The 26886-nt window shown below is 35.4% G+C and overlaps 1 protein-coding gene across 1 annotated transcript in view; it reads left to right on the top strand.

Moving 5' to 3' along the window:
• LOC121388111 (guanine nucleotide-binding protein G(s) subunit alpha) overlaps positions 1-26886 on the top strand; it is a 79733-nt gene that overhangs the window by 399 nt on the left and 52448 nt on the right. The window contains exons 2-3 of the mRNA XM_041519329.1: positions 95-167; positions 364-418. Of these exons, the coding sequence (XP_041375263.1) occupies positions 95-167; positions 364-418 (128 nt within the window). The remainder of the gene's footprint in view (positions 1-94; positions 168-363; positions 419-26886) is intronic.

The raw sequence follows: 26886 nt of genomic DNA, 5'->3' as shown, positions 1-26886 counted from the left end.
ACGTTGTTGGAACGGTAGGATGTCGGTACTCCGTTAGATTATTCTAATACAGTCATCTAATGTGTGTTCATTCTGTATTTTTTGTTTATTCAAGGTGCGGGGGAGTCAGGAAAATCAACTATCGTGAAGCAAATGAAGATATTGCACGTGAATGGATTCGATCCAGAGTAAGTTAACGTTCTGTTTATGGCCTTGATTTCGTTTATTTATTGTGGTCATGTTCAATGGCCGCTTCTGATTATGCATGCATGATCGTTTCTAACGCCGACAATTAGGGGAGGCAGGTCGATCACTCATTTGTTGTTAACTGTATTTTATTGTTCCCCGTATCCGTATTTAACAAATTTTGACTTTTTCTTGCAGAGAAAGAAGGCGGAAAATAGAGGACATCAAAAGAAATATCAGAGATGCAATATTGGTAAGTAGATATTTTGCCGACACTGCATGCACCCCCAAAATTTGTTTAACGTTCCAATATGGCGGATATCATAACTGCAGTATCTTGTTAACTGGCATGATAGATATTCTAAGAAATTTGCTTGTCGTATGACATAGAGGTTTTCCATAATCATATTCCAGCTGACAAATAAATGTAGTCATATATTTTATGCAGTTCCAAAACATTTCGTAGTTGTGGCTGTTAATATAGAAAGTTGCAGTTTTGAAAATGCACTAAAATATGGCACTGTTACATGGTTGCTATAGTCTGTTTTGGCACAGCTAAAATAATTTTGTCAGTTCATTTGTCAGTTCATTCAGTTTACCTTCATACAAGTGAAAGATGATCACATTTTTAAATAACAAAATTAGTCATATATAAATTAAATTCATGGATGTTAAATCATAAATACTACGATACCTGATCATGAATGACAAACTTTGGCCCTTGATTTACATAACAGTAAATACATAATTTCTGACGGAATGTATTCTGTGAAAAATAAAACATTATTAAAAGGCATGTAAAACAGTTGCCATGATTAAAATGGTACAAGATAGGGGTATGGAATGTTTCACAGACAGGATGAAATGTACCACGTCCTTTAATATTCCAGTTGTAATGAAGGTATAACAAATGAGGTGGTTGGCAAATTTGATACCGGTCAAAAATACAAGGCTCAAATTTGACGGGTTAGGCAGGAAATACTGCTAAAAATGCTTAATATGGTTTTTGATAATCTGTTTCACAGGCAGCTTTTGCTTTCCATCATGTTTTTGATGGTATTCTGGAATTTTTATAAGTGATAATATAAAGCATAATCTTTTATCTATGTTTGACTGTTTTTTTCTGCATTGCTATTCAAAAAAGTTAAACTGTAAGCAATGCAGTTTGAACTTTTTGTGCATTCAGGTCAGGGATTCAAACCAACAGCTGACTGAACTTGTACATTGTAAACAAGTTTAGCCAACAAGGTCACACATCTGCATCATTGGATGACCATGTAGTTTAAGGCTTATAAACCTGATACTAGTGATAGTAATGTCTTCAGATGGAATACAACAAAGGTTGTATACTAAATCAAACATCATAGATGACACATTTAGCCCACCCATCCACCTTTGAGTATTTACATACATTTATACTAGTTGAATTGTTCATGTTAGATCTGAAAAGATCCTGTCATTCTTGGTTATTAGTTAAATTGTAAATATTTGTTACCTTTTTTTTTTACTTTGGCAGTCACATTGAAAAGTAATGAATAATAAAGTAAGTTGGATATTGCACTCATAAGTGTAGATTCATGAAAGCCAATTAATTCGTCCCTATGGGGCTGGTAAATTATTTTTCATGAATCCACACTTCCTTGAACATTCTCCATTACTCCGATGAAACATTATGTTAAACACGCATGTATGATTCAGCACGCAATCTGTGTTTGGTGTCCAAATTTTGACAAATTGTACATATCTTATGGATTGACAGTGATGTTTGAACCATCTTCGGGACTCACACCTAAAAGAATTTAGTTTTTACCAGTTTCAGATAGTGATGTCAGGGCTTGAAATTATGTATTTGTCTCCCACAGCAATTTCAAAACAAAATTGCTGTGGGTGAAACGGCTCACCGACAGCAATTTAATGTTATATACTGGCAGTTAATGTACACCAGTTGTAAACATTTTACTGTCATTGAGGAGCTTTAACGACAGCACTTTTGTGCCATCAGTGATGCTCCCGACTTACAGCAATTTTTATTTCGACGACGGCAATTAGTTCGAGCCCTGTGATGTTCCAATGACAGATTATGATCAAATTTGATTGGCTTGGCTTTACCGTAATTGTTCCTTCAGTTTACATGATGGAATTGATGTAAATATGTTGGAGATGGTGTTTGTTTTCATGTGTTCATGAAGAAAAATTATAATAAATAGTTAAAATTAGCAATTTGTACGGTCTGTTTCCATTAGACAGAACAATAGGTGCAGGGTGCTTATAATTCAACTCCTTCTTATGTTCTTATAACTGTAACCGATTGTGTAATCGAAAGTTGATCAGTTGGTGGAACCGATTACCGTATATTGCTGTGGATAAGCCAGCCCCTTTGTTTGCCCATTAGTTCTGACCATTTAAATCTGCAATTGAGGACAATATATCAGTGGTAATAAAAAATACTTGATGACCGTTTCAATTATGTGACAAATTTGGTACTACTTATCGGTTTCTACCGGAAATGTCAACTCAATAAAAATAAAATAAATTTCATTTCTGAAATGAAATATTTATTTACTTTGACTTAATAGAGGCTGTTAAATAATGCAACGGTAAGGTTTTGAAGCCTAGCATGACTAGTTTGTTAGTATCATATATTGTACTTTTTAAAACATTTTTCTTTGTTGACTGTGTGTATTGGCCAACCCGTCTTCTTATGATGGTTTTTAGAGGCTTAAAAAATCGACACATGGTTATGTACAGTTAAATAGATGATCGATGATGAAATTCTAACCAATTCCAAACATTAATGTAAATTACCAAAAAGTGGCACTTTTGTTTTCATTACGTGCAGAAATATATCCAAGATTTTTCAATTTGGTCCCATGTCTTGATGAGTTTGGGGAAATTAGCAGTTTAATCACAAAGTCACTGAATGATGCAAAACACCACTGTTAAAATTAATTTATTAGAACAGACATATATTTTATATATATTGGGGATTTTTAGTGCCACTTTCTTTTGGGAAGGGGTCTATGTTTGGACCCACTGGATAAATCCCTGACGTAACCTCAAATTGTTTTTTCTGGCAGAAAGCCTGGTATTGTAAGTCACTGAGCAATTTCAAGTTTAGTCTTATTTCAAGATGGTTTGAGGGTCATTTTCCAAGACTTGAAATAGTGGCCTGTGAAAAGTGCTCCGTCTAATTTTTAGACAAAGCAGATAAATAAAATTGCCACGTTATTAGCAGTAGTGAGAAATTGAAGTTGCCAGAATATTTTGGACCTATGTCACCTAATCTGATTACAAAAATAAAATCACCTGACTGACATCCAGTTGTTTAGTCATAAGACACTTGTCACTTTGTCCATCAGTGTTTTGACTTGGCTCCAGAATGTACATTAACGCATGTAGCACTGTTTGCAGTGACCAATCAAGCATTATTTTAGTAATGCCAGAAAATACTCATTATTACTTTAATTTTAACAGGACAGTGGCACAGTAATTATCATCTATTTAACTTACTTAATACTTTTAAGGTTTTAATGTAAAGTTCAAAACATACAATTGTTTTGCATAAATTTTATTACCGGGAGTAGTAGTATTTTATATAAATATATTATGCTTTGAACCGAGTATATAATTTAGATTTTTTTTGATGCATGCAGAACATGGCAAAATAATTAGAAAATATTATTTATAAATGTTCACTTCGCCTATTTTTATCAAACGTCTCCGCTTTCTCCTGGGAAGGGAGGAGTCAGTTCTACTGTGTTTTTTTTATTTCATTAGGGCTAGTCATATTGCTTTAACTGTCCATTAAAAAAAAATGTAATGACTGATAATAATCATTTGGATAATCAGTTTTTAATTAAAATAGCTTGAATGCTCCTAAAATTATGATATTTTTCTGTTTGGTAGTTGTGCATTGTATATAAAATGGGGACAGGATTTAATTCAGTCGGTTGAGTGCTTGCTTGAGATTCTTGCGTCTCAGGATCGAACCACCTTAATGGATCCATTCAGCTGATTGGGATTTTTCTCATCAACTGGTCAAAGGCCGTGGTATGTGCTTTCCTGTCTGTGGGAAAATGCACATAAAAGATCTTTTTTTTGCATTAGGACAAATGTAGCGGGTTTCCTCTAATGACTACATGTAAGAATGACTAAATGTTTGACATCCAATAGCCGGTGATTAATTAATCAGTGTGCTCTAGTGGTGTCGTTAAACAGAAAAACATTCCTGCTTTATTTAAAGAAGAAAAAGTCAGCACCGTAACACATTTTTAATGAATAATTCCTGTTTACAGGGTTCATAATAGGATATAAATTATGACATGCTGTTGTTGCTTTTTGAAATGGCAAGCCAAAAGAAGTGTGTCCTGCTAATAAACAATATGGCCTGCTGGGAATAAAACGGCGACAGGGGCAGATTTGGGAAATATTGGGGGACAAAGTGGGGAGGTGGGTTTAACATGAAGCAACTTGTGAAACGGCCAACCCAATGTTTAAGCCTAAAAAAATAAAGAAACTTGAATATATTTGGGGGGGGGGGGGGGGGGGGGGAATGCAGTTTGCATATTTTGGGCTGGAAATGTAAGATGAGACGGAATCCCAAAATATCTATATTAATATTTATATTTGATATAATCTTGTCATTTTTTAATTCTGGCAGAATCCAGTAAAATAATCCCCACATTCAGGTCTCCTGGTGCCCCCCTCCCTCCGATCTGTCCCTGAGGAAGAAGTGGGAGTTGGATTGGTAATTTGTGAAAAATTGGGACCTCTAAGATATATTTTAAAGCATTGTGGAGTTGAAATGTTAACAGCAAGATAATCTCTTGAAAAATTTATATGCAAATTATTGTGGTATATGTACAATGTAGTAGATAAGTTTTAAAAAAATGGATTGCTTTTTGCAGGCCACAATTTAAAGCCCTACATCTGCACCATTATATAGTTTAGAAATTACACAGATGTAAGAAAATGCAATATAAGCAGGAAACCATATTTCAGATTTGTTTTTGTAACCGGAACACGGTTAACGTGATTTTCACCTAGGTAAACTAGTGTTTACACAAATGATATTTGCAGTTAACAAATGATCCTGATTTTTTTTTTTAATGTAACAATTCTCAGGCATCAAAACAAACATAATTGTGGGGTAACGCATGTACTGGTTACCACAAAATACGAACCTGGTGACGTATTGCCGTAATAGGTTATGACACGGAAAAGTTGAGGAAAATCTTTAAAGTCTTTGTAAAGATACATGTGTAGCTGCTCCAACTTAAACACTTCCAGCATACCTTGGGGATGAGACATGGCTACAAAGCGTCACACTTTAAATTAATAATTTTTCATGCCAAATGACACATTCTGTGAAAATGGCCCTCTAACCTATTTTGTTGTATCAAAACAAATAAATGTTGACAGGACGTATATTTTGCAACATGGCATGACATCCATATTTGTTGGGATTAGCTTTGGGTAGACAGAAAATTACACCAAATTGTCTAACTTCTAGCATTGCAGAAACTGAGTTATTTTCCAGCAAGATGTAATTGTAAATCATTCTATGAAATAAATTTTTCCAAATGAAAATAAAATTAGCCTGTTTTTTATAATAAATTTTGTGGTTGGCGAATTTGGCAGGTTGGTGGAGCTGCATATATAGCCCTGGTTGGTGGAAACACAAGTTAAATTTAATCGTATAAATTTTGTGGTTGGCGAATTTGGCAGGTTGGTGGAGCTGCATATATAGCCCTGGTTGGTGGAAACACAAGTTAAATTTAATCGTATAAATTTTGTGGTTGGAGAATTTGGCAGATTGGTGGAGCTGCATATATAGCCCTGGTTGGTGGAAACACAAGTTAAATTTAATCGTATGAATTTTGTGTTTGACGAATTTGGCATGTTGGTGGAGCTGCATATATAGCCCTGGTTGGTGGAAACACAAGTTAAATTTAATCGTATAAATTTTGTTTTGCATTAATTAGTATATGGGGCGGGACATAGCCCAATGGTAAAGCGCTTGCTTGTTGCACATTCAGTTTAGGATTGATTCCCGTCGGTGGGCCCATTGGGTTATTTCTCATTCCAGCCAGTGCACCATGACTGGTATATTAAAGGTCGTGGTATATGCTATCCTGTCTGTGGGATGGTGCATATAAAAGATCCCTTGCTACTAATGGAAAAATGTAGCTGGTTTCCTTTCTAAGACTATTTCAAAATTACCATATGTTTGACATCCAATAGCCAATGATTAATAAATCAATGTGCTCTAGTGGTGTGTTAAACAACACAAACTTTAATTAGTATATGATGAGGATGTATTACGTTTTTGTAATTTTTAAAAATGGTATATTCAGTCAATGCATTGCTTATAACTAAAAAATAAGTTTACTAAATTATAGCATTCTTTTTTCAATTAACGATGAATACTAATTAGTAATAAATACTTTTAATGGACCTTTTGTGAGGGGTTGCATTATTAAAACAGTTTTCCTACTGTATAGATCTAAATATAATCCAGAGTTATTATTTAAATTTTTATGTTTTTATACCCATAACAGCTATAATGTGTACTTTTTTTTTATTACAGACTAGAACTTAGTTTAAGGCCAACATTTTTAATTATAAATTTGTTTAAGATTTGTAGAACATTTAGGAGATAACCATATGGATTTTTTAGATTTGTAGGTGTTATTGTCTGTTTGATCCTGCAAATGTCATTTTTGACCGAAGGTGTTAGCCTGAGGTTAAAAGTGAAATATTTGTGGGCATCAAATAGACAATAACACTCGCAAATCTAAAAACTCCATATGGTTATCTCCATTTTAAGCTGAATCGTGTTTTTCTACAGCTAACTGTATATTTGGTATTTCTTGAAAAAAATAAATCTGGCTACAATCTAACTGTAGACCCTTGAATCATCAGCTTGGCCTGTGCCAATTGCTAATGATTTCACTTTCGAATGTCGTCATTAGTTTTCTGGGTGTTATTTTCATTTGATCCCAGAAAAAGAATGGAATTAACCAATCACAATACAGAACACACTCACCATCAGTCTACAATTTATGATAAAATATTTAGAATATTTTGGGTTTCTTATGCAATTAACCTATATATATATATATATACCATATTTATAAAGCTGTTCAATTGTACCGGCCTTGGTGGCGTCGTGGTTAGACCATCAGTCTACAGGCTGGTAGGTACTGGGTTTGGATTTTTTCCCCAGATACTGACTCTAAACCCTTAGTGAGTATTCCGCAAGGCACAATGGGTAGGTGTAAACCACTTGCACCAACCAGTGATCCATAACTGGTTCAACAAAAGCAATGTTTTGTGCTATCCTGCCTGTGGGGAGCGCCGCCTGTCGTAAAAGAGTAGCCTATGTGGTGACAGCGGGTTTCCTCTAAAAAAACAAAAAAAGAGTGTCAGAATGACCATATGTTTGACGTCCAATAGCCGATGATAAGATAAAAAATCAATGTGCTCTAGTGGCGTCGTTCAATAAAACAAACTTTTTTTTTCTATTTAATTGTGTGATATAATTTGTATTGGTTTAATGCTAAAATGTTCTCTGCTACAGAATAATATGCAATTAACTGATTTATGCTATAAACAGATATGCAATTATAGTCAGTCCCATCCTACAAAAATGTTTTTGTAAATTCAGAAGAAAAGTAAAAGTGTTCTGAAAATAACGTCTTTTTTAAAGATAATTTAGAAAACAATCGTCTCGGAACAGTAATACCTATTTTATAGTAAATAACAATATATACAATAACAACTTGTAATAAATTCCACAGTGTGAGAAAAGGCATTCCCTGTGGTAAGGACTGTAAGTGGATTCAACTAATATATTTATTATATTAAACTGCTATTCGTAAGTGAAGATGGACAATTACTTAGACAGTTGAGAAAATTGTTTCCGTCATGAAGGCTGTGAGATGCGGCTGAAATGTTGGGTACAAATTGTAATTAAAGGAATGATTTGTTTAACATTTCCCAAATTTGGGATTTTGATAAAATGCATAAAATTGTGATTTTGTTTTAAAAAAAATTATTAAATTATTAGTGCTAGAAATAAGCCAAAAAGGAAAGGTGTAATTTCATATATCAACAACAGGCATTGGTATTGGGGGGTTTTCTTTAAGATCTCACTCGAATTCCATCTCATATAATCTTATTCTTCCAACCTAAAATCAGGTATTCGCACAATCCTGCTAAATTTCCAGCCTATAAACCAAGACATCTACATTTTGAAATCAATTGTTCCAATTGTTATATGTGGTCAGATTTTATTCTTACAAAGTTCTGCACAATACTTTATTAACCCAAGTTTGCAACTCTCTTTTTTTGTGGTTCATTTCATTTTACTTCATGAATTTATTATACTGATGGAAATATATAAGAGATCACACAAATAGTAACAGCCACCATAGTTTCAGAAGTTGACTGTGTTACTGACAGTTAATTCGACACTACTGGCATTCAGTCAGGGCTCGAAGGGGCCTGTGACCAGGTCACCAAATGCGACCAATGTCCCGTTTGGGCGACTTAAATATTAAAACATAATAGCGTTAGTCACACAAATAATAATATTTGGTTGATCTTCTTTAGAGCTATAACATATAAGCCACCATTAATATTTGTATTGCATATATTTATTCCACATTAAAATCTTTGTGGTTCGTGGTTCGCTTACCATAATCACTCACCATAATTTGCCATATCCATTATTATGTTTTGGGCCACCATATTTTTTGGCAAGTTTCGAGCCCTGTCAGTCCCACATTACAACTTCATATTCATGAAATGCAGACATTACTATGAACTCTAGTAGTAGTTATTACTTAGTAAATTAGATCATGGTCTTGTTTTATGCAGCGATCTTAATGCTACGATCACCTTAACTGTGTATGGTAGTTATGCACTTAGCTCACTGTAGCCCTAAGATTGCTTCGTAAAACATGGCCCTGGTCTACAATTTCATGTATCCCCTTGTGTTTTTTACCCATCAGTATAATTATAGAAATATATGTTAAGGCACCATCCACAAGAGCTTGCTAGAGTAAATACGTGCCCAGACCTTTCATACATGAAGAGTATGCAATCTGTTCGCAATAATAAGCATGAAATTGTTGTGATAATTTCAAACTCCAGTGTTGCTCACTGATGCTTTTTGCAGAGCACCATTTATCGTACACCGTGCAGCATTCATTAGGATACTTGGGCTTTGAACACCTTGTATTTTAATCTTCCCATATGTTTAAAATTGCTCTGATATCTCAAAAATGTGAAAATTGACTATGTATTAACCTACTTGGAGAGAGAGAGAGAGAGAGAGAGAGAGAGAGAGAGAGATAGATTATTATACAAGCTTGTGTGTCATACTGATTTTATGAAACGAGTGTCAGGATTCTTGTATTGCCCGAGCGAGAGCGAGGATAATACATCAATCGCAGTGTTCGAGATTAACGATATCCCGAGGATACCAGAATTTAATTTTGGATACCAGACTTCAATAACCTAGTATCCCACCAGGATACCATATAATGTTGTTGGGTTTTTTAATCCTGCGTTTTTATTTTTCACTAAACAATGAAAGTCGCCATTTACTGGTGAAGTTGAAGTAACAGTATTTTCGAGCTCATACCCAGTCTAATGCTATGCCATAACAATATCTCCTGCAACTTGTACCCAGTTTAATGCAACACTGGAGTAAGCAAGTTAAGATTACACAGAGCTAAGACTGGGGAAAGCTGCATTATGTTAAGATGTCAATTTCCAAAATTGTCATTCGTTATGCACGTGAAATCATTATGACATGTATGTCATACTGGTTATATTTACCTGTATATCTTGAACTATGTCGATAATAAATATATGCACAACAATTGTATTTGTAAATTATATACCTGAAATTTTTTTAAAAAAAGGCAGAATGTAGCCCAGTAGCAGAGCACTCACCTACGATGTCATGGGTCGCGGGAACGATTGTTGTCGATGAACTCGTGTTTATTTCCTCACTCCTAATTGTGTTTCACAGTTGGCACTTCAAAGGTATTGGTATGTGCTGTCCCGTGGTGATTTTTCAGTGGGAGTAGCCTACATTGTATATGGAGGCAGCAGGTTTCCTTTCTAGACCAAGGACAGACACACCTTTCAAAACTGGACCGACAGTAAACCTGGACCCATATTTCGAAGCCATCTTAGCACTACGACATTGTAAAAATGCCGTACGCTATGATTTCACTATGGCATGTGCTGTAGTGATGTCAAAGACTACGATTGTTTTGATTTCGTAGTGCTGAGACGGCTTTTATAAAATCCCTTGCCAGAATTCCCCCCCACCCAAAGGCAGATGTTTTTCATGGTCTCTTTTTAAAATACCAGCACAAAACAGAACCTCTTTAAACCAACCAGATATTCCTTAAAACTTAACTTTTTTACCTGGTCCAGTGGATGTCCGGTTTAGGTACTTATAGGTTTTACTCTACATATAAGGATGTAACATACATGTTAGACACCTAATATGCCAGCCCTCTACATTAACTTTTCAATCTATGAGCCAGATGGCACCTATTTGTATTTTTTATATAGATAGTATGAAATGTTTTAGTCGCCAAATGAAAACAAATGGTTGCATATGTGACCAAATCAGTCGCAGTGCTGAGATGTTTTTGACTTGTTACATGATATTATAATGATGTCATGAAGGCAAGAACACAGTCCGGGTTGTGTGATAACTGCATTTATTATCCACATGGTTCAACATAACCAGGTTAATAATAATCATACAAAGCACACGTGTAATAACAAATGTAATGACATAATTTTGGGAAGCGAGGTCATAACCCAGACTGTACATGTGAAATATGACGTCATTTCGTCCTTTTCTTCTAGTTGTGGTTGAACTTTTTTTAGACGATCCTTGTTATTCATAAAAATATTTGCAATAATAATATGGATAATAAAGAAATTATTACTGCATGTGAGTCATGCTGATTTTACGAAACTCGTGTCAGGATTTATGTATTACCCTACTCTCGCTCGGGCAATGCTAAAAACCTGACGCTCATTTTGTAAAATCAGTACGACACACAAACTTGTATAATAATGTCTATACATGTACATTCAAAGCATTTTGAGTGATCGAGGTGTCAACATCTTGGAATCGTCCATTTATGTGATTTGAAACACATTGATGGACATAAGAGCAATTAAATTTCGTTTGTCTAGAGCAGTTATTTACTAGATACTCAAGTCCATCTGCTGTTAGTACTTTTGTCGATTACGAAGTGTCTTCACTATTGAGCTCTTCTGGGTTAAAAAAAATTAAGACTAAAGTTTCGAGTTTAAATCAGTTTCTGACAAACAATAGATCCCACAAACTAAATCCTAGGTCAAAAATACTTGGTACGTTAGACATTTAATTCCAGGGAATTTGTGTTCAAATCATATGAATGAATTTAATGTTTCATTTTCATGTGATAATACTTGAAAAGAAGACTAATCATAGTCTAAGAGTTTTTATTTTCTTTTTACCTCAAAACAGTTCAAAATAAGTGAAACAGACAACTTTTTTCATGCAAATAGTGATTAATAACATTGTTTATAATTCATTATGATTATCATAACCTTGAATCATCGCTAGGGTTATCCATTTTGTTACAATGTATTGTTTATCTTTATTCTTTAAAAATTAATATATGCATTAGTTTAGTAAATCAATAACAATTCATCGACAATCAGAAATATTTATTTTCTGTGATTTAAATCTGTGTGATACCACTGAATGATTAATAATACTGTGGCACATAAAAAAGGTTAAAATGACACTGAATGCATTTCTGATTTGACATGACTACACTGTGAATAAGACTCGATGAGTCATATAATTTGCATCATACAAAGGTAGCTATTGCACAAAATACAAAGGATGAAAAGACGCAAAATAAACATGATACAAAGTGATTCAGATCTATACAAAATCACCTGTAAACACTTTTCCATAGCCTACCTCCCCTACCCCCACAACAGAACACACAAACACTGACCCAAATATTGTAGAGACTGGACGAGATGTAGCCCAGTGGTAAAAGCTCACCTGATATGTGGTCCGTCTAGGATTGATCCTCGTCGATGGGCCCATTGGTCTATATCTCATTCCAGACAGTCCATCATGACTGGTATATCAAAGGCTGTGGTATGTGCTATCCTGTCTATGGGATGGTGCATTTAAAAGATCCCTTGATACTAATGGAACAATAAAGTAGGTTTCATCTCTAAGTCTGAATGTCAAAATGACCAAATGTTTGATATCCAATAGCCAATGATTAATAAATCATTGTGCTCTAGTGGTGTCGTTAAAGAAAACAAACTTTAACTTTTCCTTAGCTTACCTCCCATCACCCCACCCCCAACTCCCAAACATGGACCCAAATATTGTCGAAAAGCTGTCTTCCCCCATGTCATTTATGCCAATCTCATCTTTCACAAAATATCTGGCTTTTTTTGCCAATAATTATAAAATTTAAATTCAAACTAGATAAGGATAAGTTATTAAGTCGGATTGATGCAAAATTGTGTTTATGATGTTCTTATTGTCGGATTTGTTGTACATGTAACACATGTGTTTTTGTGTTCTGTTTGTGAAAGCATACTTTGAAAAATAAAATTTTAATCTAAAGATCTTATACATTGAATATAACTTGCATCTACCCCTCACCAAAAATGTTCTCATTCTGGTAAAAATAATCACAATGTTAAACCTTACATGTTCGTGGGGGTTTTTCTCCCCAAAAATAAGGGTAATCACCATTTGTTTGTTCTGAGTTATTTTGTGTTGATGATCAGTCAAGCCATGTGCATGTTTATTGTAACTTTGCAACAGAATGACACCACACGTTTGCAAAATCTAGATAAAAGTAGATTTGCTTTCTGTGTCATTTACACGTAGCTCATCATGTCTTTGTAACATGTAAAACTCATAAATTGAAGAATTTATGTATGTTTCTTTTTGTATCTTTTATTGCACTGGTTTATAGCATGTTTATGTACAAATTTTTATTTTAGAGAATGTAAAACATTGCATACATACACATTAATGGTCACGGTAAAAATTGAGACATATTTGCAGTCTTACCAGGAAAGATGAGTAATAAATCATGCTTCACTCTACAAATATCTTGAAAGTCCTAGAAGATCAGCAAACTGATCACCTTGCTATACAGGGCTTCTAGATTATGGTAGCCCCACTCCCATGGCTAGTAATATTCAATGTTGGGCTAGTAAGTAACTATGCCCTTGCCCGACGGCTATTGAAAATATTTGGTCAAATGTTGCAGTTAAGTCTATTTTGTAAATATGAATATCTTGACCCACCCCTACACCCCAATGTTAGTGTTTTTAAGCTCCATTTCCCTCTTTAGGTGACATCTGATTATTACTATTGTTTAGTAAAATTGTATTAACTTACAGTAAAGTTGTGCTTGTGAATTTTTAATCATGGCTAGTAAATTTTAAAAATCAAAGATCTCATGGCAAGTAGATTTTATAAAAATTCTAGAAACCCTGCTATAAAAAAAAATTCTGTTTTGTTGTATTGTTTGGCTGACAAAAATAAAATTTCACTACACGGTTTAAATATAAACCTTTTTTTTTTTTTTTTTTTTTTACCTTTATTGGATTAAAATACAATTTTTGAAAATAGAAGTTATATGTTGTTTGCATTCAGTTTGCAGATTTTTATTGATGTCTCATCCTATAAATTTTTATCCAGAACATGTATGCACACATATATTAGAACACATAGTACACTGGTTTCACGTATGACCAGTGTGTTTTTGTGTTTTCATTGACAATAACATATTGTGTAATGAATATTCCAGTGTTTTCTGAAAGGGAGTCCAAGTTCTGTAAGGAAGGTACTGTACAACCACCAGATCCAAATTGTATGGGGTTCCATATTATACCTGACACCAGAAACAGCCAATCGCCCACACACTTACACAGTATATGATTGCCCAATATTTTGCTGCATATTTACAAATTTGCCTGATGTGATCACATGATAACGGGTCTAAATATATGGCTATTAGCAGTTTTATTCCGTTAATAACAGTAGTCTAAGTCATCCATTAAAAAAAAAGAGTAAAATGTATAGTTCAGTTAATTTTTTATTTTTATTTTAACTTCTGTATCTTAAAATGAGTTTACTTTCATTATATTTAAGTTAAAAAGTATAATAAGATTGAAAATCAAAATTGGACAGAAAAATGTTTACATGGTTCTAATTTTAGGTTGGGGAAAGATAATAACATTGCTGTATCTCATTTTATTGGTCTATACATGAGCATTCACTAGCTGTGACACAAAATCCTTGTATGCTAGGATATTATTGTATCACACTTTCACAATGCACTCAACATATTTTAATTACGGTTATATGGTGTCGAACATATGGTTAAAATATTGAGAGAGGAACTCTGTTGTCCTAATTAGCAACCGGGAATCTTTTATGTACAGTATCCCACAGACATGATAATACTTATCCAGCTTTCATTACACCAGCTCTGGAGCACAGGGGTGGATCAATCCTAGACCAACCATGGATCCAGCGAGTGCATTACCACTGGGCTACATCTAGAACCTTCAGATGCTAACAGATTTAGTTTTCAAGAATATAAAGACTAATTTTAGTATGCAGTAATTAGGAGGGAATAAAGCAATTGTGGTGATTCTAGCCATGATGATGATGCTTCTAAATAAAACAGCATGTCATAACGTATGTAAGGTCATGTCCGTTTATATATTTATAACCTAGGTCAGAGTTTCTGCCAGACGATAAAACAGGTATGGCACCATACCTAAATATTTTTGCAGATTTTAATTTTTAAGTTAACCTTTTAACAAAATTAATTATTCTTTATCATTACTGTAAGATTTTCTTAACCATAACCCTTAATTAGCCCATTTTCTTTCTGAGGGAGGTCCCCCATACCCCCTGTTGACTGTGGTTGCATTCAATTCCATAGTGCCACACCCAAAAAATTCTCTCTGGCAGACACACTATACAGTGTAAGTCTAGGATGGGTTCAACATTAAAGTTTGAGTGTTCTTTGACTTGCATTCTGGGTATATATTTATGTATGTATGTACGTACGTATATACATATGTATGCGTACGTACATACGTACCTACATTTGTATGTATTTTTGTGCATGGTTACATAGTGTAATGCTGTTGGCACATGGTTGCTGACTGTGACAGGTAATGCAATACTGCAGTGTTGTGTTGTTGCTGTGGCACCAGCAGATTGTCATCTCAGGACTACATGTGTCTGCCCAGATCAGACCTGGCAGCTCAAGTGCTGCAGTACATTACTCCTTGGACCAGACGGGCACTATTTTTAGCCTGTCTGTAATTTATGTGAATGAAATATTGATCTTGTTGTGTAATGATCGGTTGCTACTTGCACATATTCACAGCCGTGTATGTCGGAATGTTGTTTGACTGGTTGTAGGGGCTTCATATTACTGCAGTAATAACTATAATCTTGTCTTTTTGTGTATTGTGTTCTCCATAGACCGATGGCATTGTTAACGGTATATTCTGACCCTGTCAGAATAATTTGCCTGCCATGTATTGAGGATAGTGGGTGGAAACTTTTTCAAATAAAAATATGGATTGCTTTAGGAATAAAATGTAGAAACTGCAAAGACTGAATTGAAAGGATGGTATTTTTTGGAATTGAATTTTTTAAATTACTTTTTTAAAGATTTTCGCACAAACTAATGAATAATCCACATTGCAGGAAGTTGCATTATATAGTTGGTATTACTAACCAGCCTCACTGGTGCGTTCTTAACAACTAGTAGGTTCTGGGTTCTTATACCAGAGAGGGCGGGATTTAGCTCAGTCTGCAAAGTGGTCGACTGAGGTGCTTGTGTCATAGGGATCGAACCACCTCGGTCGACTAGTTGGGCATTTTCCATTCAAAACCAAAGTCCCAGGGTCCATATTTTCAAAGCTATTTTAGCACTGCGAAATAGTAAAATCATTGTAGGCTATGACATCACTACGGCATATGCTATTGTGATGTCATAGCCTACGATGGTTCACGATTTTGTAGTGCTAAGATAGCTTCGAAATTGTGGGCCCAGGATTGGTATATCAAAGATCATGTTATGTTCTGTGGAATATAAAAAATCCTTTGCTACTGATGGAAAAATTTAGATGTTTGACATCCAATAACCGATGATTACTTAATCAATGTGCTGTAGTGGCATGTGTCATTAAATAAGAGAAACTTTTAACTTTTTCTTAAATGCCAATACCAATACCAACTCCAATCCAAATCATGTGAATGTGGAGCTCAGGAGATTTAAGACCAATACATTAACTTATTTCATTGACAACTAACCATCAGCTGTCTGAAATAGATAGCAAATATATATGCAGAACAGTCTACTTAAACCATTATTGGATATAAACATTAAATTAAATAACCACCTTGGTATTTTTAGTTTTGTTAGTGATTCAAAACCTCCAATAAAGTCTTCTTGGACCTATTTTGTCGTATCTAAAACATTATGTATTATGTTAAATTGATTTTACTTTACCCATCATTGTTTCTGCCAGGAGATTTTTGGGTATGGCGCTATGAAATTGGATATTTACAATCTGAGTGCTGAATGTAACACCAGTTGATAGGGGGTATGGGGACCTCCCCCAGAAAACAAATGGATTAGGTTTAGGGTTAGGGTTAAAAAAATCATAAAGTAATGTTAAGTCATTAATTTTGTCAAAATGTCAACTTAAAAAAATAAAATCTGCAAAAAAAATATTTGAGTATGGGTATATTTTTCGTCTGGCAAAAACTCTGCACATATATACTGAACAAAATAAGAAACTTCCACTAACTTTGCTTGAACATAACTTGATGAAAACAAACCGGGGGAATAATTGTTATATATGTGTTTAAAGAGTGTTCCATGATGCATTGTTTGGTGCAAAAATCATGGCCATAGGTTAACAGAAACTGGGAGAAATTTTGACCAAGTGTGGTAGGGATTTAAAAAAAAACCCACCCACTTAATAACGGGTATGACCACCTCTTGAATTGACCACTGCAGTGCATCACAGGCGCATAGAATTGACTAAAGTGTTGATTTATGCCTGTGGAATATTGTTCCATTCCTGAATGAGTGCTTGACGAAGTTCGTTGACGTTAGCACGGGTGGGTTGGGACGACGCCTCAATCGTCTGTCCAGACATGCTCGATGGGGTTGAGATCAGGACTTTTAACGGGCCAGTCATCAATGAAATCAATGTTATTTGTCCTAAGAAAATTTACAGTGTCTCTAGCTGTATGAGAGGTGGCATTATCATGCTGAAAAATCGAAATGTTGGCGTTGTTATGGAACAGAGGAATGACGTGATGAGCGAGAATGTCATTGCGGTAACGTTGAGCATTTAAATTGCCATCAATGACGACTAGTGGTGAACGATAACCATGGGCAATGGCTGCCCAGACCTGACACAACCCCCACCCCCGAAACGATCTTGTTCAAGAACACGACAGTCAGCATAGCGTTCATTTCTCCTACGGTAGACGCGCACCCTGCCATCACCACGTTGTAAAGAAAATCTGGATTCATCCGAAAAAAGAATGGTATTCCAGCGTCGCTGTATCCAACGAGTGTGTACACGTGCCCAATTAAGACGATTTAGATGATGACGTTGCGTCAAAACGCATCCGACGCAAGGACGTCGTGCATGTAAACCGTTCTCCCGCAGACGATTATGAACAGTTTGCCCACTGATTCGGTTATTATGAAGCCCATGTGTGTTAGCAGCAGTAGCAGTGGCAGTTTGGAATCGATTGCGCAAATGCGTGTTCAAGATATAGCGGTCTTGACCACGCGTTGTAACACGCGGACGTCCACGGCGTGGCAAGTCGTTGGTGCTTCCTTTCGTTTGAAATCTTACACGAAGATTTCTTATCGCTCGACTAGAACTCCCAACATGCCTTGCAACGTCTTCTGTCGACATGCCAGCATCAAGCATGCCAATCGCCCGTTCGCGTAAATTATTGGGTATTCTTGGCATACTAAAAATGCTACAATGTAAAAAAAAACTACTTTTTTTTTTTAAATTTTGAAACGTTTTCGTTGACTTGACAACAATGTCAAACAAATTGACCGAATACTACATGGGACATGTTGAACCATGCATGCACGTGCAAATTGAATTTCACGTTGTCGACGATTAACAGTGCAAAAATAATCAATAAAATTCATGAATCCTGATAATACAGCTCGAGGCTAATACTACCTATATAATTTCATTACACAATGAATTCTTTAACACAACAAATACTATATGTACAAATCGGAAGTTTCTTTTTTTGTTCAGTATATGTACATCTAAGTAACTTAAGTGCTAGTTGTTATTTGCTCCCTGTTTTCTTCTTTCCACCCCTACCCCCCAATTGATTTTTTTAAACTACATACTTGACGCATACAGCAGCATTTTGTTTTGAGGCTATATATTTACTGAGTACTGAGGGGCCGGGATTTAGCTCAGTCGGTTGAGGTGCTTGCGTCACAGGATCGAACCGCCTTGGTGGATCCATTCAGCGGATTGGGTTTTTTCTCGTTCCAACCATTGTACCACAACTGGTCAACAGCATGTGTTATGTGTTTTCCTTTCTGTGGGAAAGTGCATATAAAAGATCCCTTGCTGCATTAGAACAAATATAGCGGGTTCCCTCTGATGACTTCGAGTCAGAATTAACAAATGTTTGATAGCCGATGATTAATTAATTGATATGCTCCAGTGGTATTGTTAAACGAAACAAACTTTTTATATATTTACTGCTTAGATTATCGGGGGGGGGGGGGGGTTTAATCCTAAAAATATCACACTCCCCCAAAAAAACTTCTCTTTTTTTTTTACTAGAAAGCTGATTGGCAGAGTACATGCAAGATGTATATATGGTTGGCTGAAAAATAAGTGCCTATCCTATCTAAAAGGTGGATAGCATCGTTATAAAGAAAACACATCATATACCAAGCTCATGTGAAAAAAAAAGCTGTAATGCATAACGAATAACATTCATTGTTGCTGATATTTTGCAACCATGTTGGAGAATAACACATTCTGAAACTAAAGATTGTGATACATATTATAAATTAGGTTTAAAATGATGCATACCTCAGCACTTTTTAGTCTATAGCTAGTAGATATCGCAAGGATACTAATTTTTGTTTTGGGTATGTCGCTATGGAATTAAATGCAACCACAGTCAACAGTGGGTATGCATGGGGACCTCCCCCAGACAGAAATTTTTTTACGTTGAGGGTTAGGGTTAGGAAAACCATACAGTAATGATAAGAGTAATTAATTTTGTCAAAAGGCTGACTTAAAAAAATATATAATCTGCCAAAACATTTGGGTAAGGCATCATACCCGTTTTACACTCTGGCAGAAACCCTGGTCCACCGGACAAAAACATCTAGAAATTGTCCACCAATATTTTCACTTGTCCAAATAAAAAGATTTGTTTTATTCAAGTATCAGGACGACGTTTTTGATTGGTCAAAATGAAACTGCACTGAAAAATTTATGTGTCCACTGAATAACCACAAGGCACATTTTGGTTGTCTGAATAGATTTTCACTTGTCAGGACAACCAGACTAGTGCTTATTTCGAACACTGCTAGATAAGAAACCTGATATTACCCATACCAATTAGCAGCAAGGAATCTTTTATATATGCACTTTTGCAGTATCACAATATCCAAATAGGTCTTTCCACTGGTTGGGATTGAACCATTGACTGGCTGCATCGTAACCAAGTGCTCTAGTACTGAGCTAGGTACATCTCACATCCTACTGTTTGATATATCATCACCAAATGACACATTACTGCCGGCAAACCTTTGAGATGCTCCCTATTGATTTATTTTGCAGCGGGGAGCCTATAATCATAGAGTGAGAAACAGTTAGACTATATTTGTTTTTTTTACACCCAGTTATACGTGTTAAAAACATTTACTGCCAAACCAGTATCTTTGCTTTCAGTCTATGCCAGTTCTGTATGCAATAATACCGTGATAAAGTAAATACAGTGCTTAGAATTGAGACTTGTCAGGTATTGAATTGGAGGATTTTTTTTTTTTTTTTTTTTTTTTTTTTAGGATTCCACCAGAATCGTTAACATGATTTAATAGATATTTTGGGATCTGTCTTGTAATGTTATGCTTCCGACCCAAATTTGAGATTGACAGAGGCATGGATCGTGCAAAATGTGCAGCCTTCTTGTGTTTGTCCCAGTTTAAACGCTTTTTGTCCATAAATATTATATGGATACAATTTAACTAATACAAAGTACATGACTATAATTTGTAAATTTAGCCTAATTTTTTCTTTCTTGTCTTTCTTTTCAACTTATTTTCGTGCTTATATCCAATTAAGGTTCAAGCATGCTGTAATGGGCACACACCTCAGCTATCTGGGCTGTCTGTCCAGGACAGTGGGTTGGTTGTTAATGGTTAGTGAGAGAGAACAGGGTGTAGTGATCTTACTCCTACCCACTGAGCCATTAAAACTCGCACTGGGTAGGAGCCAGTACCGGGCTGCGAAACCTGTACCTACACTAGCCTTACATCCGATGGCTTAGGGTATAACCACAGCATCACTGAGGCCAGTCGTAACTTTTGAATTTAGCTCATCATTATAATTTCACATTTATCTCTATTTCTCCTACATTAATGAAATTAAAAAAAAAAAAAAAAATATATATATATATATATATTTTGATTGAAGTAAACAAATATGAATTTCTAGTGTGTTCTAAGATTAACATCTATGGATGTATAAATTTCTCTTTGACATCGAATAAGTAGGCAAGTCATTTAATTCTGTTGCATGCTTGTTAAAGTTATGTAAATGTATATTTTGCATTAGTAAAATATGTTGTTTAATGGGGAGGTTTTAAGTTTCAAGTGACTTCAAAATTAATCAGCATGTTTCTTTAAATTAATCAGCATGTCTCTTTAAATGTCTACAATATGCTTTCTTTTGGATTATTGCTCTAAAGAGAGAGAGTGGGTCTATATTTGGTCTGACTTTTCTAGACTCTTGATAGGTTTTATTTCACGGAAATGGAAGCTCAAAGATATTCACTGGGATACGTTTAGCTTCTCTATTGTATCTTGTTCCAACATGCAAAGCTTTTAAGCTTTGAAACCAAATGCAGGGGAGGATTCCAAGTGGCGTTTACTTCAGAGAATAGGCTTTGCAGGTATTGGTGTGTTAATGTTGGCATTATTGGTAGGGATTAAATTAAACAATAGGGATAGAGGTTAAGATTAGTAATAAGTTTTAAAAGTTTGTTTCGTTTATCGACACCACTGGACCACATTAATTTATTAGTCATCGTCAATTTGGTAATTTTGACATAGTTTTGGAGAGGAAACATGTTTCATTAGTAGGCAGCAGGGTTTCTACCAGAGGGTAAAACAGGTATGGTGTCATACCAAAATTTGTATTCAGACTTTGGCAGAATTAACGACTATTATCATTTCTGTATGATTTTCTTAACCCTAACCCTAAACTTAACCCATTTTCTTTCTGGGAGAGCTCTCTTCTACCTACCCCCCCCCCCCCCCCCCCCCCCGCCCCTTTCCCATATTCCCTGTCAATTGTGGTTGCATCCAACGCATATTCAATTCCATAGCATCATACCTAAAAATGTCTTTCTGGCAGAAACCCTGGGAAGGGATCTTTTATATGCACCATTTCAGACAGGATAGCACATATCACAGCCTTTGATATGCCAGTTATGGTGCACTGGCTGGAATGAGAAATAGCCCAATGGGCTCACCCACTGGGATCAAACCTAGACCAACTGCGCATCATGCAAACTGTTTTGTTTTACCACTGGGTTACATCCTGGCCCAACATATTAGTAATGGGAATCTATGCTGGGGTTCATCAAACAGGTTGTAGGGAGTGCATTAAAATCTTAACAGTAGTGACATGGTTGGATAGCAATCTCAGGGGTGTAATTTTCCAGCTTTTTATCTGATCATGGGTTTTTTTATCTTTTTTTTATTTTTTTTATTATAAAGTAGACTGGATTTGATCTAAAATGCCAAAAAATTACATCTATTTATATATAGATATAGTTTAAAGCTGCTTTTTTTCACATCGTTGTGGTTTTAGACACTATAATTGGAATAGGAAAATGTTTGGGGAACTACAATGTAGTTGAAAGAGGAAAAACCTAAATTAATTAAGCATGTTTAATCCTATACAAGCCCTCACACCCCAGACTAATACTCTTCATCATGACCTCGTGGTAATTTAGGGGGTATGCATGACATATTCCCATTAACTCTGCAGTGTGATCATGTCGAGGACTGTTCTAAAATTAGACGCTAGGATTGTTTTACCCCAGTTTGGAAAGGTTATATATCTCCATATGATGATGATAATAATAAGTGGAAGGTGAATGCCATGACTGTTTGGCCAAACAACCAACAAACCAATCAATCAATAATGTTTTACTGTACAGCACATACACATCAAGCTGGTACAGTACGCTGTGTCACTGTCCGAAATGTAGACAGGTGAATCCAAGAGCGAGTGTAGTACATCTACCTCTACAGGTTACCTTAGACATGCTTTGTTTAGTTGTTGTTTTGATATTTAAAAAAAAAAGAAGATGTACAGCAACTTGTGCCAACTGGGACGCTGTAGTTGGTGTAGAGGCACAAGTAAAGCCCATTACAACTAGATAGTTCCAAGTGCTGTCACTGAAACAACAGGTGATGGCTATTTATAGACCCCAAAGCCAAGGGAAATGAAAAAATAGAACATCCATTTATAAACAGTTTAGCATGTTGCTGGTTTCAGTTCTGGGGTAAATAATGAATGTGGTCGATGGCTTGCAAGTTTTGCATATAAGCTATTCTGGTTGCTATAATTATGCCAGCCAGCTGTACATGTATGTCTGTTGTATCACAAGTGTTTTGAGAATAGAACAGAATAAATATATTGTTCGAATGCTTGCTTGAAATTGTCTTGTATACAATCAAACGTGACATGTAAACAATAATTTAGAAGAATGGAAAGACTGTTCTGAAAATAGACTTCTTCATTATACATAAATCTAGCATATTTCACAACATGGACACTATTGCTTCTTTATCTGTATTATATGAAGATCCTTCTGCAAACACACGGTGCTAGCGCATCAACAGAATCCTCAGAAATAGCTTTCACATCCATTTATTTTCACCCCAACCATGCGTTGTATCGCACGAAGAATTCGAATGATTTGTTTCTCCGAGATCGAGAATTTAAATGTTTTCTTTGCATCAGCTGGTCCGTGCCCTATGTACATTTACCCCTTAGAAGATCCTAATCTAATAGGATTGTTCTTGTCATTTTATTTGATAATCAATACTTTGGCGCATAAAAAAATAAATTCAGTCAAACCTTAAATATATAATATTTTGGTAATTTATATGTCAGTAATAGGGATTCTGATTGAATTTTAAATATTATATGACATAAAATGGAACAACAATAAGAGGTATATCATTATGTATGTATTTATTGATTTGTTCTTAATTGGAAGGAAGGAAGTGTTTTTATTTAACGACGCACTCAACAAATGTTATTTACGGTTATATGGCATCAGACATATGGTTACAGACCACACAGATATTGAGGGGGAAACCCGCTGTTGCCTCTTCATGGGCTACTCTTTTCGATTAGCAGTAAGGGATCTTTTATATGCACCATCCCACTGACAGGATAGCACATACCACCGCCTTTGATATACCAGTCCTGGTGCACTGGCTGGAGCGAGAAATAGCCCAATGGGCCTACCGACAAGGATCGATCAGAGACCGACCGCGCATCAAGCGAAAGCTTTACCACTGGGCTACATCCCTCCCCCCTCTTCTTAATTGTGCTGGGGTGTCATTAAGCATTTATTTCCCCCCTTCTGTTTGATGGTTAAGACAGTTTAAGAGTACTTGTTAGGTGCTTAGTTCAAATGCAATTACAGCAGCATAAAGTTAGTTTGATTTGTTTAACCACATCGATTTATTGTCTATTGGATGTCAAACATTTGGACATTTTGACATGTAGTCTTAGAGAGAAAAAAAAGCTACATTTTTCCATTAGTAGCAAGTGATCTTTTATATGCATCATCCCACAGACATGATGGCACATACCACAGCCTTTGATATCCCAGTCGGGGTGCACTGGCTGGAACAAGAAATAGCCCAATGAGCTCACCAACCGTGATTGATCCCAAACTGACCGCTCATCAATTGAGCGCTTTACTACTAGGCTACATCCTGACTGTGGCAAGATAAACGTGTATTTTACAGTAGCTCATTAGAATCTGTAAATAGGAAGCTAAAAGGCTTGCCTAGGATATAGCATTAAGTAAAATATACCATAATGTTACAAAGCTTTACTTGTGTACAAATATAATCAATAAGAAAAGAAATGCAAATATTTTTCATGATACAGTTAATTCTGTAAATAGACTGCCATAATGAGCCTGAATTGTTCAAAAGACATTGTTAAATTTAATACACACAAAAACTAATGGGATTCCAAATGAATAATTTTAAATAAATTAAAGAAAACTAGTTTTACATTTGCATTTCTTTTGTTGTGCAGTGTATGTTTGTACCAGTATAGCTATGGTTGCAAGGTGGGTCATGCTTGCTTGGAGAGTGATTAAAATCAGAATAGATATTCGCTGTGTTCCACAATACAAATGCTATGTAATGTATTGGTTATGATATTAATGAAGGCGTGGGCAGTGTTTCAAGTGACTTCTTGTTAAGAATGCCATTTATGTACCAGTAATTACATTGTAGATTTTAATTTAATTTAATTTTTTGCCAAATTTGGTCGGTTGTTGCATTTTTTTGTTTACATTGTTCATTGTTACTCTTTTCACCTACATATTTAATAATTTAAAAAAAAAAAAAAAATCAATAATAAATAATGCATTGGGAAAAAATATGGGTTGGTCCTTTTTTCTAGGTAAGGTTGCATTCCCGGAAATACACTGTGGTTTTTATACTTTTTTTCTTTTTTTTTGGTCATGTACATGGCTAACATTTCAAACATTTTACACATGACAAACTTGTGTGGACAATTGTTGTCACATATTGTGAGTATCAGACTTCATGTATACATGTGTACTGGGATGATCTCCTCTTTGTGATGTAGTGGGTAAACCCTTGGCCTTATGACTGAAAGGTACTGGGTTCACACCCTAATTCCAGCTCCAGCCTAGGTCCCTATTTTACAAAGCGATCTTGGCACCATAACCATCTTAAGTGCATTTATACAGTGATTTTAGTGCTAAGATTGCTTAGGAAAATGGTGCCCTGAACTTTAATGGCTCAGTGGGGAAATGTGAGACCATGACACCAGCTTTAACTCATTGACAGTTAATAATTAACCCCCTGTCCTAGCTGGCCTAGATATATAGCCAGGATAGCATGCTTGAACATAAACAATTTTGAGCCTGCCTACAGCATTTTAAACCAGTAAGAAATAAACATAAAATAAAAGCCAAAATTTACCCTTTCAACCATCTGCAATAAAAAAATTTTTATCCAGTTAAGCAAAAAACTGCCATTGGTAAAGTGCCCCCCTCCCCCGCCTGCCTACAGCAATTCATATAACAGCTAAAGCAATTGCCAATTGCCGTCAGTGCCACCATTAAATTTAAGTTGTAAGTTGTCCTTGCCAACTTTAATACTGTTCCATGAAGCCATGTTAGCACCATTTAGTCTACCAACAGTGACTTCCATAGAAGAGATCGCATGTTAGTACATTAGAAGCATAACAACCCATGTACAAATCAAACAAATTAGATTCTCCCGAAACACAGCACTCTGACTAGTTGTATGGGAAAACTATTTATTTGGGATCACCATGGAGACTTGTTGTTGAAGAAAATGTGGCGAAAGTCAACAGTGTTATACAATTAGCAGCAAGCAAACAGAATTTACACTCTTCCTATGGTTTGACTTTCCTTTATCGGTGGGAAAGAACTCGACAGACTTAGCAGAACACCGAATAGTGTTCAGGTCACAAATAAGATTACTTGTGACTAAAAGTGTCACGGGCTGAGAATTGATGTTGAGTTCCTGCTTCTTAAATTCGACCCATCTGCTAGTTGACTTATTCAGAGGAAGCAGAATTCTTCCTCTTTTTAAAGATAAAGATAAAACTTTATTGCATATGAACATAAAACTTTATTGCATATGAACATAAAACTTTATTGCATATAAACATATGGACTGTTTAATGAAATATTCTTCTTCTTCTGCGTTCAGTTTCTTTATGCTCCTTGAATTCAAATCATGAGTTTTACCGCCTCCATCAACTCCACAGTCAATAGCAGGTCGTCTCTAAATAAATGAGAGCAGCAGTCAGTTTTAAGTCACTTACACCAAAAAAGGAATAATGTTGACTGCATACCATTTTGTAAATTGTTATTTCATTGTGACTTGGATATCAGCATTAATTGGTACTAAAATGTGTTGTGTTGTTGTTAGTGAGTTAATTTCATAGCAGACATTTGTACCTTAGATTTAAAGGCATACTGTCACAGACCACTGACCTATTTAATGGTCTAACAAAGTATTACCTGAACAAAAATAA

The sequence above is a fragment of the Gigantopelta aegis genome, chromosome 14 (genome assembly GCF_016097555.1).
Source record: "Gigantopelta aegis isolate Gae_Host chromosome 14, Gae_host_genome, whole genome shotgun sequence".
Taxonomy (NCBI): Eukaryota; Metazoa; Mollusca; class Gastropoda; order Neomphalida; family Peltospiridae; genus Gigantopelta; species Gigantopelta aegis.
This window is presented reverse-complemented; position numbering and strand designations above follow the sequence as displayed.